Consider the following 19,061-nt stretch of genomic DNA (forward strand, 5'->3'; position numbering starts at 1 on the left):
CAAAGGAACCGGAAGGAGTTTACTTCCGGGTTTTAGGATGCGTCACTGTGGCACTCTATTAGTATGCGATTTAAAGTTTTGAATATAAAATAGTTGTTATTGTACTACCTTTGTACACGGACCAGTGTAAGTGCAGAAACTTTGGAGAAGAGCATCATCCAAAGCTAGAAATATGCAATATAACTGCAATTGAAGTATGTGTTTATACGGTTTATACAGTATAGGTCTATATTACACTACTATTAGAACAGCATTTTCAATCAAAATATACAATCAACTCATAGATAGAATCTGATTTTGAAATCGTGCATTAGTTGTTTTCTGAAAGATTTATGTGGCCCCTTTTTCAAACATTTTCAAATTCATAGTGGAAGCATTTATTTATAGGCCCCTCTACTAATCAAATGATGTAGCGTAAAACTTTAGACCTCACCCAGAGTCACCAAGGGTAAGTAACTTATATGATAACCAATTGAGATGTTGTGACTCACTTCTTTCTAAACGAAGAATTCAAGTTACTCAAAGTCTTGGGAAGCGTTCACCTAAGAGTCTGGTTTCTTTAATACATTTGTTTCCTGCTCTTTATTCTAAGCCTTCTTTGTTGAGGGAACACTTTGAGGTATACGTCAAATGATCGAAGGAAGTGCGATAGAAAGAAGCAGCGAGGGAACACAATGGAGAGTGGAAAACAAAAGGCGTTGGATTAAGAAACAACAGACAAACAGATCCCCACTGTCGCTCTCTTATCACAGCGCTTTGTGGCAGTCAGCAGTCCGGGTTCGCTGCTGTTGCTGCCTCTGTACTGTCCGGCACACACAGTGCTCCTGCGATCACCTGACAGTCTCATGTTGTTGTGTGAATTTAGTTCACCACTATTCTTAGACCCTGCTTCGGCTGACAGAGGAGAGAAGAGAGAGGAGTAGAGAGAGAGAGAGGAGTAGAGAGAGAGGGAGAGGGCTGGAAAAGGACTGGCAGACTCGCGATGATGCCCAGGTAGGAGTCGGTAATATTTAACCAGGCTTAGGTACATCTACAGGGTTCGGTAGTGTTGGTCAAAGGAGGTTTTTCTTGCAGTTGCTTTGTTAAAGTGTTGTCTTCTGCGGAAGTGTGTTACCAACCTGTGGCTGGTGCCAGCTTGGCAGCGCTTTCCTTTTGAGGTAACAAGGATGTAGTTTTGAAGAAATATCATTTGAGGTCAATGTAGATTTGAGGGTTAGGTGGTAAAGTTTTAATGTGCATGTGTGGATAAAAAAAACGGTGGGGTTGCTAGGTGTTTGGGTGGAGTTGTAGTTTAAAGAGTTTCTGTTTACACCTCTGATCTCAGAAAGGATACCATTTTTTTATTTTTTTTCAGGAACTGAATTCATTTCAAAAAGGTTAAGGCCCTGTTCGTTATCGTGTTGTTTTTTTCAATTACCCTTTACAAACGGTTGCAAGGGATTTTTTTTTTCAAGACCGGTTGTTCAAGAAAATGATAATTGCTTGTCTGCATGTTAATGAGAGAATGTTTAAGTCAGTTTTGGTTCACACAATTGAGGTCAAAGCAGTACAAGTATGTAACAGTCATGAAGTCATGTGCTGCTTTTATGAATGACTCGCCTCTTGTGTCAGCGCTCTGACTGTCACAAGCTCACTGATGGCATACTTCCTCCTTTGCTGCCTTGTTTTTCTTTCAATGCACTTCTCTGTATCTCAGATGTTTGTGTGTTTCTGTTGTATATGACCTTTTCTCTTATCTAAGCACAAATCTAGTTTGCTCGCCAACACATTTCAATATTACCTGCATGTTCTCTCTCTCTCGTTTCTTAAAGACATTTCTTTACAAGGGAAATATTTTACTGATGCTTATATAAGTGCCCTTGCACTTTATTTCCATCTTTCTATCCTGTATCTATTCCTTCTTCTTTACAGTTACGTTTAAAACAAAGGAAGCAGTGAACTTGGTGTCTAATTATGCAAATCTCTTCTGGGCTGATCTCGTCATTCGATACATATAACCTTATTTATGAACGTGCAAACAATATAGTAGCATTTCTGGCCAGAGTCATAAAGAGATCACGCAAGTTCTGAGCACATTTTGTTCATTCAAAATGGTAATAAAATGGAAAGTATTGGTTCAGAAGTGTTACATCGTTTAAACATATTTCTCTTGATGGAGGGTGATTTGGTCAACCACATCCTAAACTGAAACCACTACAGGCAGTAGTCCAATTGCAAGGAGGCTTGTGACAAACTAAAACCACCGCCTGATGTGTAATCTTACACACAAGTCTATGAGCTCAATATCAACCCTGCCTCAAACAATGCAATTTGAGCTCATTATGTAGGCCAGGCACGCACTTCGTCACCCAATTAACATTTTCAATTTGGTAGGTTGGGTCTTCCCACCAAAAGAAACTAGAATAAGAAAACTTAAGATGTTTTTAAAATACATTTTGGAAAACATTCTCTTCGAAAGACCATTGATCTGGCTTGGTCCCTTTTTGATGTTGTTTTAACCATATAAGACAACTATTAGGCAACCAATGCAGAGCAACACTGTGACTCCTGTTGAATGCCCACACATCCTCGTTTAAATTCAGACTGTGGTTTTGGTAGGCAGCCGTCTCAATCCTTCAGCTACTGAATTGAACGCTGGAGATGTTTCAGAAAGGGCAAGGCGGCTTATGGAACAATGTTGCCCATATGGGTCCCCAAAAAAAGAAACTCTTGTATGATTGCCTCTGAAGGCCCCATCTGACAAATGGTTTGACAACTTAACACCCCAGCAGACTGTAGCACATGACTCTGTCTCTCCTACTCCCCCGCAAGACTCAATCATTTTGCCCAACGAATGCAAGCACCAGTGTTTGGTAAATAGCAGCTCGGAATGTACACTGAGACTTTATCTTTTACGTACACACACCAAATCATCCAGCAACACAAAGGTATTCCCTGCCCTGCCAAGGTTTACTTGACCAACAACTGGAATGCTGTTTTTAAATGTGGGCTCCATGTGGTTTTTTATATTGGCAAGTGCAATGGACTTAGCTGTTCCGTTGCCCCCCCTCCCCTCCAACCCATTTACTATAAACACTTGTGTATGGGGACTGTCCTGCGCCCAAATAAAAGGCTATATTAAGGTCCAGCTCTGTGTCCATCTGCTCATCAGGTCAGACAGACATCCTGACATTCTATCTGCTTGTCCAATCCGCTGTCATCTTTTATAGTCCCTAATAAATCAAGCCGGGACCCAGTTTCCCCCTAAAAGCAGAGGGGAGTGACATCATTCACAATATTGCCCAAGATAAGCAGCATTTGTAAGATAAGCTGAATTATACCACAGGTTACCTAGCAACTGCAATGTACCAGGGGCTGCCAGGGAAAACAGCTTAACTGTTACCTAACTATTGGACACGGTTTCTAAACGGAATACATGTTCCACTACTATAGTCTATATCAGTTTAAAATGTAATACCCAAAGTCTCTATTATTGTTTTAGCCCTCTTCGACTGGTTATAGTGCACATGTGTAACTTAGAATGTAGAAGCTGCAAACATGAACTTCTTTTCACATATCTTGGCCATCTTGGAGGAAGTCAGCTGAGTGAGTGTCTGGAGTGGCTTCTTGTTATATTGTTACTCTGGAAATCTGTTGATATGTGTCGCTGTGTCTTTGTTGCTCCCTACTGCTTTAGCCATGAATGAATGGTAGCTATGGAAGGAAGCTGTTTGCTCGGCCATGCTCAGTGCGACTGGGAGGGATGACGGGCTTTAAGTGATTTTATTTAAAGCTCTCTAGTACATCATTTGAACTTTCCCATCATGCCCAGAGACTAGCCAGTTTGCTGGTTACATGGATATCTGGCAGGTACATGGCAGACATTGTAACTCGGACCTCCACCATGGCTTGAGTTTCCTACCCAACAAATACTTGTTTAACAAGAAGTGTCATCTTCAAAGGACACATCTATAAAGTCAACACATCAAAGTCAGTGTTCACGTGTTTTGGGAAATAGTACCATGGGAAAAGTAATAAAGTATGTTCGGGATGTAGGTGACAGGTTTCAAGAAGGAACAAAGTCTAGGCTCTGGTTCTGCTGAATCCACTTAGAAAGTTATAGAAAAATATGGGTCTATAGGGTGAATAACTGCCATAACCAGATCTTATCTATAGGCGCATTCACACTGCGGTACTTTTCCCACAAAGGTTCATGTTAACTTAGTTCATGTGAACTCTTTTATCGCGTTCACACCAAAAAGAGCCGGTACTAAAATTAGTTCATGTGAACCTTTTTACCCCCACGAAAGTCTCTGCTAGAGAGCAGGGACTTTCGTGCGGCTCTCTTGTGAGAAAAGAGCTATATTTCTGATTGGCTGGGCGGATTGCAAACCACGCCCCGTAAAACTCCCAAAACGTTTTGTGAAGCCGCCATTTTATTATCCTCGCATTAGCATTATTAGCATTAGCATTAGCATAGCGCAGAAACGCAGAGAGACTAACTTATGGCAACACAAAATAAAACATGGGAGCGGTGGAGATGAGGAGGTGTCGGTGTTCTGGCGATTTACTCGGAAGGCTTCAGTAGAAGCTGCTGGGAGTCCCAGCAGCTTCTACTGAAGCCAGTCCCCAACTCCGGGGACTTCCGGCCGGGGACTTTGGGCGGCAGTATACGCCGTGAAGTGGTTTGCGGCCTGCCAGTAAACCCAAAGCAGAAGAAGAACAAGTGACGTCAGCGGCTCCATTTGCCTAATCCTCCCCCAGGGACTTTTTCCAGTGTGAACGCGATCTGTACTTAGTTCATGAGAACTAAAGAGTTCACATGAACCTTTGTGGGAAAAGTACCGCAGTGTGAATGCGCCTTATTGTATCATCTTTCAGTACTGTGCTGCACCAGACTGTTTTGGAGCATGACCTCATAGTCTCTTCTGCGCACATTTCTGCTGCTTTGTCAGTTTATTTATACTAATTGCATTATTTTCTCTCACCCGTCTTCATCCTACCCCCCCCCCCCCCCCCCCCCCCCCATTTGCCTTCACTCCCTCTCTCCTGACCCCTTCTTCCATTACCTCTCTTCCTTCTCGCCTCCATGTAGCTGGCCTATCCCCCAGCTGGATCCCAGTCAGATACGGCTGATCGTGTATCAGGACTGTGAGAGGCGTGGCAGAAATGTCCTCTTCGACTCCAATGCAAAAAAGAAGGGCACGGAGGAAACCCCCATCACAGTGAGTCACATGTTTTGTGTTTGTGTTGTCATTTGGTGGCCCATCCTTGGTTTTGTAGATGGCGAAAAGACACGACTCGTTACAGGTAGTGTTAGGATGTCAGAGTTCCCCCTAACCACTTTGCTAACGGGTCAGTAGGAGTACAAACATAGCAACTGAGTATTTCATGATGTTCAGAAGCCACAAGCTGCACCTCATCCTCTAGGACGCCTCTCGTCCTCTCTGTTAACTATGTCTGACAAAGGGATCAGGAGTGGAAGGCAGGGAATTTGCCCAGTTGGACAGTGTGCACGTTCTTTTTGTGGGTGTGTTAGTTGTTTATCAAGCACACACTCGTTTATTTGATTTATATATATTTGTTTGTTTGGCAGCGGGAAACCAGAACATGTTTCATGAAACTTGTCAGCAGGGTTTAAACATGTCTGAATCACATGGCAGACACACATGGTTGTCACTACATCAAACAGATCTAGCAAAGGTCTGCCGTCTCAGAGTGCCTTTTTAGTTCTTCAGCATGTTCCATGGCTTTGTAGGATTCAAAAGTCATCTCAAAGTTACATCTTCTTCTGTAGTTTCTAAAAGAAAAGGTCCAGTCCTCCTGTGATAAATAATAATTGCAAACGATTAGTCAGTGTGTTTTTCATTGAGTGCAGAATACAGAATGATAACACTGTGAACCGGCCTTTTATCAGAGTGTGTGCAACAGTAGCTTTTTAAATGCATCAATTCTTTTTAGACAACCAACTTTGTTTGTCTCGCCTCTCCCAAACTGTTGCTTTTGAATAACATGCCCTATACTCTCCTAACGCTGCTGCGTGTTCCCGTCTGTGTGACCGGTTTGTTCTTGAGCTCTTATCTACAATAATAATAGCCTCAGCTGACAGCCCATGTGTAAGCAGCATTCTTTCATCCTCACATGACGGCCCTGTCACTCAACGTCTTTCTCCCCGTGACTCTGGCTCGGTCTTACCCTCCCTAAACTCTACAACTTCTTTCTCTAAATCTGGTTCCCCCTGTCTCTAAGTTCTGGTTCCCCCTGTCTCTAAGTTCTGGTTCTCTGAACGCCCTAATTGTGCTCTTGGCTTGATTAAATAAGTGTTCTGGTTTACTTAGTACTTCCTACTTTATCTCTATAATATTTTATAAATGTAATAAGGTAGTCTCTACCTATTAAAATATCCTCTTTCACTCTCACTATACCTCTTACCTGATCTTTTTCTACCTCCGACGCTTTCTTTAGTTTTCTACCAAACTCAACATGTTTTTTTGTTGTCTCAAAGTTTCCTCACACTGTCACTCTACACCTGCTTCCTGTTTGTCTTTTTTTGTAATCATCTTTCCATCACCTGCGAGTTTCACCTGTCTTTCGGCTTCCTCTTAGGCATGTCTCTTTTTTCCATGACCAGTATTTCTCTATCTGCTATCTGCCTCAGTATCAAGTTCATAACCTTGCCCTCACACATACACACTGACACACACTCCTGCTGTGTTGTGACATTGAAACTTAGATTGTCTGTTTGCTTATAGCTTTCTCATTTTACTGAAGCTCTACATTTAGATTGTACTGGTGCCAGATATAAAACCACGGTAAGACAATGAATGCATCCTACAAAGTGATACTATACATTCAAAGTGAGATCTTTTAAATACAAATTAAGCTAAATGCAAAGAGACATTAATTGAAAAAGTCTGTTCAGTGGGTGCTTGGGCTGACATTAATATGTTTGGTAGATTCTGCTTTGTTAGGGCTTGGCCAGCCACTGTGTGACTCCTATCACATGATGGCTCTTTTTTGTCTATTTTGTTGTTGTTTTTTGTCAACTCAGAGGAATTTATTTGAGAGAGATCCACAGCAGCATCGAGAGAATGAGGAATAGAGAAACAAGGGATATATGGGGCATGCATGTCAGAAGGAATTACAAATAAAGCAAAGCAACAAAAGATCGTCTGTTAGGAAGAAGGGATCTAAAGAAGATGACGAATCCAGGAGATAAATGCATGTATCCAAAGAGATGAAGCAAGCTGCGGATATTAGGAGAAGGATGAAGTTGTGGAGGGAGAGTGAGAGAGAAAAAGGGGGAGGGAGGGGGAATGATTGCAGTGCTGCTCGCTCACGAGTTCCAGAAAGAGTCATATGACTGCCAGTCACATGCTGCTGGCCTCTGTGTACACACCTCACACTGCAGTGCAGCCAGCGGACGCATTCACACACACGTACACACTCAAGCACATTCTGGCTCAGAATCCGCGTGGCTTTATTAGCATGAGGACCTGTGTCCTACAAAATGTCTGATATTACAGAATGAAATGTACTTTTAATGAACACATTGAAGCAAAAACACTAATCCCTGCCTTCCTTCCTTCTCTTCGGCTCCCTCTCGGTTTCCTCTCCTTTCTCTTCCATTCTTCCGTTGGCAGCAACAGTGGTTTCAAGTGAGCCATTACCAGAGCCTAGCTAAAAAACACACCCTCCCCCCGCTCCCAAATGCATTCCTCCTGAATAGACGGCCAAGTTAAGAAGGCACATGACACTCATTGCTTTTAGTTTTCTGTTTACACAAATTGTGCCTGGATCAGGTTTTTATGGGTTTGGAAGAATTTAGTATTATAACTTCAGCTTGAGTTAAATTCTTAACTTGATACGGGCCAGCTACTTTTATATTTGGCACTTGTTCTTGTTGTTCATCTGGATGAAATGAGGTGAAGCTGGTTTCTCTTGTCTCTATGTTAGTAAAGTCCCTCTGCAATATAATCCTCTTACTTTGTTATCTATTCCCACGTGTACAGGCTTTTTCCACACCCTTTTTTAGAGTTGGAGCCAGACACACATTCTGTCTACATCTGTCCTGTCCTTCATTTCCACAAAATAGGGTTCCAGCTCATTTTTGCTACTATTAATTGTTGCCCATTGCTTTTTTTCCCTTGTCCCAAAAGCAACTTCATACTTTGAGCCATTGCTACTGGCCTGTTATCAAGAGGAGTGTTTTAGATTTAGATATTTAGACCATATGTTTTCAGAGGCTGCAAAAGTTTGTTTACATCCTAAATGGCAGTAAAAAAGGCGAATTTTTCAGCTATTCAATCTCAGCAAAAACACATGTCTTTGGGCAATGAGGATTGAACCGTTGGATGAATGAAGGGAACGAGGTTTTCTGAAACCATTTCATTTTTTCATTGAATCGTTTATTTGGCAGAGACAATGCACAGTAATGAACACTTAAAACATTCAAATGTATCAAGCGTAACTTCTGCAGAGTTTGAGGACCTTGTATTCATGGTATTTAATGCTGTATTTCTTGTTCATGATCCCATAGAGCACCGAGGGCCAGGGGAAGATGTTCGGGAAATGCTGCCAGCTCCGTCCTACTGGAGGCAGCAGCAGTTCTCTGGACAGCTCCTCCTCCTGCACCTCTGAGCCCAAGGAACCTAAGGAGCCGGGCATCCGCTTCCAGGTTACACACACTTTCAATATACCTTTACAGATTCACTCCCCTTAAGTAATGTGTTTTAATACCCATATATCACATGCACAGAAAACACTCACATAGCCATTGTAGATTGTAGCGATACTTTGAGGTCCATTTAGACAAGAACATCTTAATCTCTCTTTAAGGGTAACAACCTAAAACCTCTGTGCTCCTCCTCTCCTCACCAGGGTTCGAGGTGTTCGTCCGATGTAGTAATGCTGGGGGAAATGATGTTTGGCTCTGTGGCGATGAGCTACAAAGGCTCCACGCTAAAAATCCACCAGATCAGGTAAAGAGTATAGTGATGCATCAACTCTGCACATGTAAAGAATTCTTATTCCATTTAATAGGTAGATGAAACCTTTGAGGTGTAGTTTTTTCGTAGGTGTCTTGTTTTTAATTTGCGTAAATACAGGTGGGAGAAGAGGAAACCAATCATTTGAAAGGTAAACGTGTTCTAGCACATGGACTGAGAACACTTGCTGATGATCTTTGTACCTGTGTTCTATCAGATCGCCACCTCAGCTGATGCTTAGTAAGGTCTTCACCGCCAGGACGGGAGGCAGTGTGTACGGCAGTCTCAACACGTAAACACACCTCTCTTTCCTGTTGTATCTGTCTTGGTTGTTGTTTATATTCCCTGTTTTAAAATAAACCTGGGATGCTGTCTCTGTTTGTTTCTATTTGCCCCATCTATTCAAACACACTCTTGTACAAAACAGTGTGCCCTAGTTGTAGTCATTTTTAAATATGTGTCTCTAACTTGCATATAGTGTGTATAAACAGCATCATTGTGTTGTTCTTACATCCAAATGATCCATATAAACCTCTTTGTTTGTTGGTTTTCTGATCTCAGGTTACAGGACAGCCTAGAGTTCATTGGACAGGACGGCAACACCCTGAGGCCCGATCAAAACACAGCGCCCAACAGCCTGCTAGGGAACATAGGTAACCATAGAAACCCAGGGCCACACACCAAAACTTCTTCAGCCAACAATGACAATCTTCTTTTTTTTCCACTTCACTTGTGAACTCTTAATTAGAAAGTAGGTGAAAGGTTTGTTATTGTATGTTCATAGCCAAACACTTCTAGAGCACATATGACTTTAAAATCATAATCTCATTTAGTTTTTAGTCGGTGCTTAGAACTCTTTTGAAGAAATTACCCACAATCAACTATATAGAGGGGTACTTAACTGTACGACATATTGTAATTGCTGCAGTAATTGTAATTTACATGTTTTTAAATCTACACACTTTTAGTGCCTTGATAGACCTGCGATGAATCGACTGATGTTTTGTAGCTTCCTGGCTCTTTACTGGATGGACTCTGCCAACAGCTCTCCCCTAATTGTTCAGCCAATTTGCATAATCAACAGTTATCATATCAAGTATCAACGTAACAGTGCATCCCTGCTGTGACTCATACTTGAAGTGCATGGTGACTCTACTTGTTATTCACGGAGAAACTCAAAACAAAAAAACAATTGTGTTTGAAAAACTGAAACCAAACACTTTACAACTCTGACGTGAATTTAAATTAGAATATACAAAAAAGAATAAAAGGAACAGTTGGCAAACTCGATCCTTTGGTGCATTTTCTCTCTCATCCTCGCAAAAAAGACAAAATATATTAACTCTTAAACGTATCATAAGTTATTTGTTTGTTAAGCTACTTTTCTGTGAGTGATGCCAGCATTCAGTTTTGTCTCTATGACTGACTGACTGACCCACCAGAGGAGGGTCAATATTTTAATCCATACTAAAAAAGCTCCTGCAACTCTTTTGACTACAAGTTGGCCAGAAAAACAGGAGGCAGCCAGCTTTCCTCCTTATTCATTCACTAACCACAGTTCATGTTTTTTGTTTCTTTCCCTCTTCCTCCCTTTCTTCTTTTCCGTGTTTTTGTCTGTGCTGCGCAGGACTTTCTCAGCTGTGCAGCCCACGACGGGCCTTCTCTGAACAGGGCCCTCTGCGCCTCATCAAGAGCGCATCTTTCTTTTCAGGTTGGCGCTTAAAGCTGGCCATGACTGCCAGTAGCATGCGTGTGTGTAGACTGTAGACAGTAGGAGGGTTTGTACTGGCCTTGACTGTCAGCGGCTGCATGCCTGTGTGGTGATTCTTGCACTGGAAGTGGTAGCAGTAGTCACAGCATGCAATATCACAGCACTTCTGTAAATACCTTGGGTCAGATAGAAGCTGCAGAAAATGTTCTTTGAGGTGGTTGGCATGTTCTTCCAAAACAAGATGATGTCTTCTCCTACATTGTTTAATTTGGACATTTTGACTGAAATCCTCAAAAGTGGCTCCAAATAACGGTACAAATGCCGTTCTCTGACATCCACAGCTTTTTCTTTACACATTCTGGATTGGAAGTTGGCAGTGAACCCAGACAACACCAACTGTTGCCTAGTCAATCAGAAGTCAAACAAAATAACTCACTCACCATAAGAACTATGCTAGATGTATCTGACCCAGGCCTGCAGGTGTATGAAACACAGAGAGGTGATGCATGGTTTCTCACTGGTGTCGGGCCGTAGTTAGAGTTTCACAGTTCCTTCTCTCTGTCTTCTTCACTAACATTCCTACACTCACTTATCTCGACGATTTGAGGATTGATGTGCGTTGAATCATCAACCGTCACAACATCAATCGACATTCTACCAGTAGTCTGCTTTCGTATTCTTTATTAGAAAGCGTTGTAATGATGCAGTAATGTTTAAGTATGCATGTAAACATCTTTATTCACATCAGACGGTTACACAGTCTGCTGTGGGTCACCGAACACTTCATCTGAGCAGCTGGTGGGGAAATGCCTTGTTAAAGGGCACCTTGGCGGTAGTTGTTTTTAGAAAAGGAAACGGTTACTTAATATTCCACTTTATCCGCTGTATTTGTACCTGTTATATACTCACCTTAAACCCCAACAGAAGTAGAACAAAAGGTCAGAAAAATGCTTGTTACAAATTGGTGAGGAGTTTTTACAGAGGCATTCCAGAGGGGTGGGCAATATATCAATATAGTATTGATATGGTAATTTGAGACGACATATTGTCCTAGACTTTGGTTATAATAATCCCACCTGGGGCTTTTACTTTGTTTTAAAGACTGCATTACAGTAAAGAAGTGCAATTTTCTGAAATTACCCGACTATTCTAGCTGTTTTTATAATTAGATTTGAGCCATTATATCCACATTACTGATGATAATCAAAAATCTCACTGCGAACTTTTTTGTGAAAGCACTAAATAGTCAACAGTATAATATTGCCACAATATCGATTATGGGAAGTATTGTGATAATTAAAAAATGTTCATATTGCCCAGCCATACTCTGCACGATGCTGCCTACCCACAATTCTGTTCGGGGCATCCATAGGCTGGCATGTAGTTATACAATGTTGGTTGTGGCCATAAAGCGCAGATTGCCACAGGAGTGCCCGTATACACAAACATTTGAACGCTTTGCAACAAAAGCCCATGTTGACTTGCTCGTTAATCATCTCAGCCGGAGCTATGCCTTTTTAACGGCACATTGACATGCTGCGTTAGTGGTTTTCACACCTCTCCGCTGTGAGAAGTATTACAATTTTATACTGAAGTGTTGACGAGAAGGACATTTGAGAATAGGCAAACAGGTGACATTCATAGTGCCGTGTCTCTTGTAAAAAGTAGCATCAAAGCTGTGGCAGCTGCTGAAGATAGCCACACCAGTGAGTGAGTCAGTGAGCCTTAAACAGCAGTAGTGTCTTTTACAGTATGTGTCTTACTTGTGGAACTTCCTGTTTTTGGTGAAACAAAAACAAACAGCCGTTTTGGAATGAATCAGTAACAGCCACTTGACAGTAGATATTATTAAACATCCCCCTTTTTATTGTAGTAACCTCACATGTAGTAGTTGTGTGATTTGTGGTCTAATGGTGGAGATACAGCGTATAGTAATAGTAAGATAACATTTCCTGGTTGCATGTCCAAAAGTAGTTTATAGTAAAAAGAATGCTTGCAGTTTCTTGATGAGAATTTTCTTGCCATAGCTTGGTAAAGGAGGTTGAGGAGGTGAAGCGTCCTAATTGTAGTCTCTATATTTGTTTGTGGATTAGCATATTCAGGCTATGACTAGGTGTTAGAACCCTAAATAAAGCTTGTACTGTTTTTGTTTATATAATTTCTCACGTGTTTATTCTGTGTCACTTTCCTTCTTTCCTCTCCTTTTCTTCGGTCTCTTATGTCAACAATCTCCCTTTGATCTGTGTCTCCCTCTGCCCTCTGTCTTCACCCTTTTCCTTTACCTTTAACCCAACCGTTTCACTTTCTCTCTCTCAACCCTTTGCTGCAGGCCACAGTCACCCCATGGACATGCCTGGCCGAGGGCTTCACGACGAGAGGGACAGCGGCATCGCCAGGTCAGGTATGTTAATGAGACTAGGAGGTAAAGCTTGGATTGACCTACACTGAGCACAGCTATGTTACTCTCAGCCCTACAGTGCAGCTACACTTTGAATTGGGTCCACATTTATTCTTGTCCAGACCAAAGAGGTCAAGGTCAATTTAAGGAAGATTAATAAGTATATAAATTATTGAATTATAACTCTTAACACTCTCCTACCTCAAACACATTAAAAGTTCCCACAAACTGGCCTTTTTTCAACAGGAATGATACACCTAAATGTTAAACGTCTGCATTGGTTACTTTAAGCAGTGATGCTTGAGCTTTGATACAATAAGATTAGATAAGATGGAACTTTATTTATCCCCTTGGGGAAATTCAGGCGTTTATAGCAGCAACAGTGTCAGAATGAGAAACAGGATTTACACAAGATTAAAATAGAATACAAATTAAATAATAATAATACAACAAAAATAAAGCGATAAAGTAACTATTGAAACAAGATATCGCAGTAAAAAGTTGAGCATTTGTGTGAACATATTCAATATATTTAAAAATACGTGTGCAGACGTGAGTGCAACTGATCTCACTAGCATGCAATCAGTTTTCTTCTCCATTGCCATTCCTTCAAAGTATTTTGACGTCAAACCCTGTAGGTGTTTACGTGGCATCTAGGGTCCAGAAAACCTTGTGCAATGGAAACTCCCCCCTCTACAAACACCACCATACCCCACTGGCGTGAATGGTATGAAGGGAATTGGGCTTTCTGCTCAAACCCGGGTCACATGCAGGATTAAATATAGCAGCTCTGAAAAGCTGCTACTAGTAAATGAGCTTCTAATTCCAGCCTCGTCCTCTCATCTCCACTTTCCCCCCCCCCTTCTCCCCAATGGGGTGAGGCTCTTTAGCAAAAACTGATAAACAAATGGACCCACATCCCTCTGTGGCAAAAATCCCAAATACATATTGTCCCCTTTTACTGCTACGTCTTCACCTAGCACAGTTCTCTCTTCATACGTCACACACACTCGTCTGTTCATCTCTTTGAACACTTAAGGTCAGACACAACTGACTCATGTGACCATTGACCAGTACGTGCTGCCGGGGCTGTAAATAACTCTGTGATTGTGCGCGTGTAGGTTTGTCATTACTATATCAGCCTGGTGTAAAGCCAGGTTGTCCAAGCATGTGACCGCTAGCAGGCTTATATTAGATCTCATAAGAAAGCTATCTAATAATTAGGGGAAAGTGTAAAGAGGGGTATCTTCGTGCCTTTTCCCGTGCCTCGTCTGAGTAAGATCAATTATAGTTTGTTACATCTGTCAATCTCTGTGTGGAAATGTGTGTGTGCAATGTGTTGTTCAGATGCCCTACGCACTTGTCTGACTCACTCTTGTCCTTCTTCTCTTGTCACCCACCATTCCCTCCCTTCTGTTCTCCTTCTCCTCATTCTTGCTCTCTTCATTTTTCCCTCCCTTCTCTCATCTCCTTTATCCCCCTCCGATCCTTCTTTCCATCCCTCCAACTCCCCCTGTAGCTTCCCTGAGCAGCCTGTTGATCACCCCCTTCCCGTCTCCCGGCTCCTCCCTCACCAGCAGCTGTGCGTCCAGTTACCAGCGGCGATGGCTCCGCAGCCAAACCACCAGCTTAGAAAACGGCGTGTTCCCCCGATGGTGAGACATGCACACACACCTGTGCAAAGAACATATTTATTTGTACATTACATAAAAAACAACTATAGAGTCAGGTCTAACTTACACTAAGAGTAAAGGAGGCGAAGGAGGTAACCGTCTTAGCTTTGTTGTCTTTCTTTGCACAACTTCCCTCACACACTCTCTCCATTCCCCCCCCCCCTGCTTAAGGCCTCTGATATGCTTTTGTGAAGTGTATCCTGTTTGACTTCCTCACAATCCAACAAGCAGCTCGGAAAATGACACACACACACACACACACACACACACACACACACACACACACACACACACACACACACAGTGCTGTGACTAGACAGGATGCTGTGTTGGCTTGTCAATGTAAATGCAGCTGTACGCCTCTGAGTGCTCGTATCTTCCAGGCGATACATTTCAGCAGCACTAAAGCATCTTGTTTTCCAGCTGAAAAGGGCTGGGATTCAAAGTCCCTCGACATGTGATGTGCGTATTTTTCGTCTTAGATGTATAAATGACAACATGTTTGCGGTACATGGAAAATGTATTTGTAATATCAATCAGTAGTAATCAGTATAGGGAAGGCCTAAATTATGATCTAGCCTTAATATATAACTTTAATGATCTTCAAGGGCAGGTGAACATTCGGAAATCAGAGCAGCCACACAAACATCTCAGGCTTCGGAGGTTGTATCGGATTATCTTCTGCTCCTTGTGACTCCTTGTGTGCCCTGTCCCCGTCAGGTCAGTGGAGGAGAGCTTCAACATGTCTGACGATAGCGCCGGACCGAGCCTCGGCGTGGCTCGGAAGAAGAAGATCGCCATCGGCGTCATCTTCATGCTGTCCCCCAACACGGAGGAGAACAACCGCTTCCAGGATTTCTTCTTCTCCCACTTCCCTCTCTTTGAAAGCCACATGAACAAACTCAAGAGCGCTATCGAACAGGTGAGTTTGTGTATGACACTGATTGACTGTGTTGTTATTAACTGCAAAGAAGATTCTTTTGATGTGTTGGAAGTTTGTTTCCCCCTTTTTGACTGCTGTTGCTTCCCTGATTGACACTGTGAAGATAAGCCTGTCAGTGAAATGCATTTAGCAGGGAGACATGAATAGTATTGAATGCAGACCTTTGCTGGTGTAATGAGCAGAGTTGCTGTCAGATGACCACTCAATGATCATACCTTGTATATCTGAGATTCTGTTCACGGCTGTCTGTTGTTGGCACTGTCGCAGCTCTGGAGGACTTCCAGGTTTACCCTCAATCTTTCTTTCAGCCCCCCCCGCCCTCACACATTCCTTGCTCCACCTTTCCTGCGGTATTGTTTGTCAGCTTCAGTGCCAATTCTCTCAAAGAGCATATGTGTTGTGTCACCCTCAAGGCCATGAAGTGTCGTCGGTCAGCTGATGCCACTCAGAGAGCCCTGGCTTACAGCCGAATGGTGGAAGGGCTCAACGAGTTCAGGTATGGCAACAATTCACACTCTCACCATAATGCAGACAATAATCAGACTTCATTCATTATTTTCTTACGACAACTGGCAAATACTTCATAGATCATAGGGTCGGGCCAAATTCTTCTACTGACATTATCACTGATATACGAAATCTTCATCTCAAAAATGTAATATTGGTGCCTTTGTGAAAGCCCTGATATTTGAGTGTTGTTTGCACACCGGGTTAGGAGTTTTTTCCCGGCTGCCCTCGTTAGATGGAGTCGGTTGATATTTAGTTTTAAGAGATGTTTCCATCTTAAACCCAACACGTTATCTCTTACAAATGACTTTGTTCACATTCTCTGGCTTTTTGTGTGTGAAGGTTTACATTACACAGTTTGATAAACGTGTATTATCTTGGTTAATTACACGGCTTAGTTGAATATTACATTCTGATTGGTCAAATTGGAAATGTTCAGAGGTTGTTAATACTTGAAAACACATTGCTGCTAAGCAACATAATGACCGTTGCGAAGGAGGATCAAGGGAGAGAAGTAAAGTAGGTACAAGACAGAGCCTCGGACATCAGAGAAATCAACGGAAGAAGGCAGACAGGAATTAAGCAATAACGGCAACATGGTATTGGCTGCTCTGGAACTTGTTAGGTTAGTGGAAAAGGAACTGGGAATAAACTTGGACAGTTACTGTAAACCTTGATCAGTGCTGCCGTTAAGTCAACAAAATCATTTTCAATTAATATTGTGAGTTAAGTCGTTGGTTTATTGAGTATGTGGCCGTGTTAACAGCGGGATAGTGCAAACAGGCGGTCATTCATCAAGCAGGCAGTAAACTGTTGTTGATAACATCTGATATTCTCCAGCTGCTATGGCCTGCAGATAAAAGAAGCACCTGATCTGTCAACAAGGTTTACAAGATCATTATTTTTCCCCATGTCATATTTCTTATGTTCACTAGGCAAGTGTCACATTACTTTGATGCATTCCCGTCATAAAGGTGTCCTTAAATGCCTCTTTGTTAGTTGTAACAATTGAACTGAATGGTGCTTTTCATTGCTTTGATGTTGTTAGCATGTGCTATAGGATAACTGTCAGTGAGCACGCTGTGTCTCTGAATAACAAGGTGATTTTATGGACTCTAAAGTTAACGGAGATACGGTGAAGGGATTGTGTAATTCTGCTCCAGTTACTGATGTGGCGTGCTGAGGTGTCGAATCAATGAATAACTAATGAACACCCACTGGGGTTGATGTGTCAGGATAGCGTGATGCTAACAGTCTCTGTCCTTTTGTCATATGCGCATAATTTAATAGATAATTGAGTACCACTTTACAATAAGACTACCCTCAAGTGCCAACTTCAGCGCGCACACAGGCAAACCTGAGAAGCACACAGGGTGGAGAGGTTGAGCGAGGGAGAGAGAGGGAGGGAGAGCGCGTGCAGCAGTCTTCTTGTGCACGGAGCAGGAGTTTGTGAGAGGGCTTGGAGTCAATTGTGCTTGCAAAATATATTTTTCTGTGCTCAAAAATGTTAAATTGCGCGCTCAATAACATTTCCTATGCTCAAAATGTTCCATTGCGTGCTCAGGATAGAGGCACAAAAATAACGCCGTACAGTAAGAAATGTTGTAGTATGTTAGCTAAAAGAAAGGAGGAACACACTGTGACCTACCTGTAGCAAACCACAGATGTTGCTATGCATGCTGGGAGTTCTTGCAATAGAGTTTTGTTTGTTTTTCAGGAAGCTTATTTGGCTGAAATGTTAGAAGCTACCAGTTACTTCTCAACTCTCCACCACAACTACCCAATGAGGATGCTTTGTTTATTATTTGTCTAGAAACACCAGTTCCCAGAAGGATATAACCTTATAATGTGTAATGAAATCAAATATGAAATCATAAAGGTTCTTAAACATTTGAATTGGTGTGATATGCTTGTCAGTACTCTATGACTGTTTGGCACCTCGTAAAACACACAACCTTAAGTGTGTGTGTGTGTGTGTGTGCGTGCATACCACTACTTTCACTTGCCACACACACTTGCAGGCAGTCTGTCTGAGGTTCCCTCATTGCTGCAGTCATATGTCTGTTGGCAGCCGGCCACAGCAACCCAAGCCTGCGAAGTGGCAATCCTATCTTCCTCAGACACTGGCCACGGGCACCAGAATAGTAAATAATATGTGAGATCCCGGGACTAACTAAATATCTGTAAAATCTCACCTTCAGCCAGCAGCTAAATATAAGTGCAGCCACCTTTGCCATTAAGGGCTTTTGACTTCATGGAACATTACAGGAGGAACTGGAGGAAATGCCTTTGCAAGATTCTGATTCTGCAGTGACGTAGTTGGAGGGTGGGCATGCACACATACCCACGCATGCTGTCGAAGATAAGCTGGGCACTTAGCAGAGGCATGTGCACATAGAAGTCACACCAGCCTCTATTGGGGGGGTTACTTTAGAGTTTGCAGTTAGAGGAAAAGCAGGAGTAGTGACGGCGGCAGAGCCACTTAACACATCAGGGTTGGAGAGACTCCACTTCCCATTTTAGCTCACAAGCATAAAAAAAAGTGCTTATCCTTCTCTTGGACGAAAGTATGCAAGTACTTAATGGAGGCCACTAGAAACTGTGCCTCAGTTGTTAATGGCCCGACATTTTAAGGTTTTTAAAGCACCGTAATAGCACAAAATGAACTGAAGGCAATCGGAAAGAAAACTGTGCCTACATCATTTATAGTGCAAATTTGACTTTTATACTAAATATTTGACTGATTGGTAAGAGGCAAAAGAAAGTACACTACTTAAATGTTTGTATTCTAATAAACAAAAATAATATAAACCCATAAGGATTATTGGTTAGTAATTGCACTATTAGATTCAATGCCCATAAC

At 42.2% G+C, this 19,061-nt stretch overlaps 1 protein-coding gene across 3 annotated transcripts in view; it reads left to right on the forward strand.

Annotated features, from left to right (window-relative positions):
- fnip1 (folliculin interacting protein 1) overlaps positions 1–19,061 on the forward strand; it is a 39,139-nt gene that overhangs the window by 9,108 nt on the left and 10,970 nt on the right. The window contains exons 1-11 of one of the 3 annotated variants that reach the window (XM_034206558.1): positions 971–993; positions 5,075–5,204; positions 8,519–8,656; positions 8,860–8,960; positions 9,184–9,258; positions 9,528–9,619; positions 10,594–10,677; positions 13,007–13,078; positions 14,595–14,730; positions 15,469–15,670; positions 16,105–16,187. In XM_034206558.1, the coding sequence (XP_034062449.1) occupies positions 983–993; positions 5,075–5,204; positions 8,519–8,656; positions 8,860–8,960; positions 9,184–9,258; positions 9,528–9,619; positions 10,594–10,677; positions 13,007–13,078; positions 14,595–14,730; positions 15,469–15,670; positions 16,105–16,187 (1,124 nt within the window). In that variant the 5' untranslated portion in view covers positions 971–982. Of the gene's footprint in view, positions 1–970; positions 994–5,074; positions 5,205–8,518; positions 8,657–8,859; positions 8,961–9,183; positions 9,259–9,527; positions 9,620–10,593; positions 10,678–13,006; positions 13,079–14,594; positions 14,731–15,468; positions 15,671–16,104; positions 16,188–19,061 lie in introns of those variants that run through there. The other 2 variants (XM_034206557.1, XM_034206559.1) reach the window with 2 other exon arrangements.

Source organism: Gymnodraco acuticeps, unplaced genomic scaffold (assembly GCF_902827175.1).
Source record: "Gymnodraco acuticeps unplaced genomic scaffold, fGymAcu1.1, whole genome shotgun sequence".
Lineage (NCBI taxonomy): Eukaryota > Metazoa > Chordata > Actinopteri > Perciformes > Bathydraconidae > Gymnodraco > Gymnodraco acuticeps.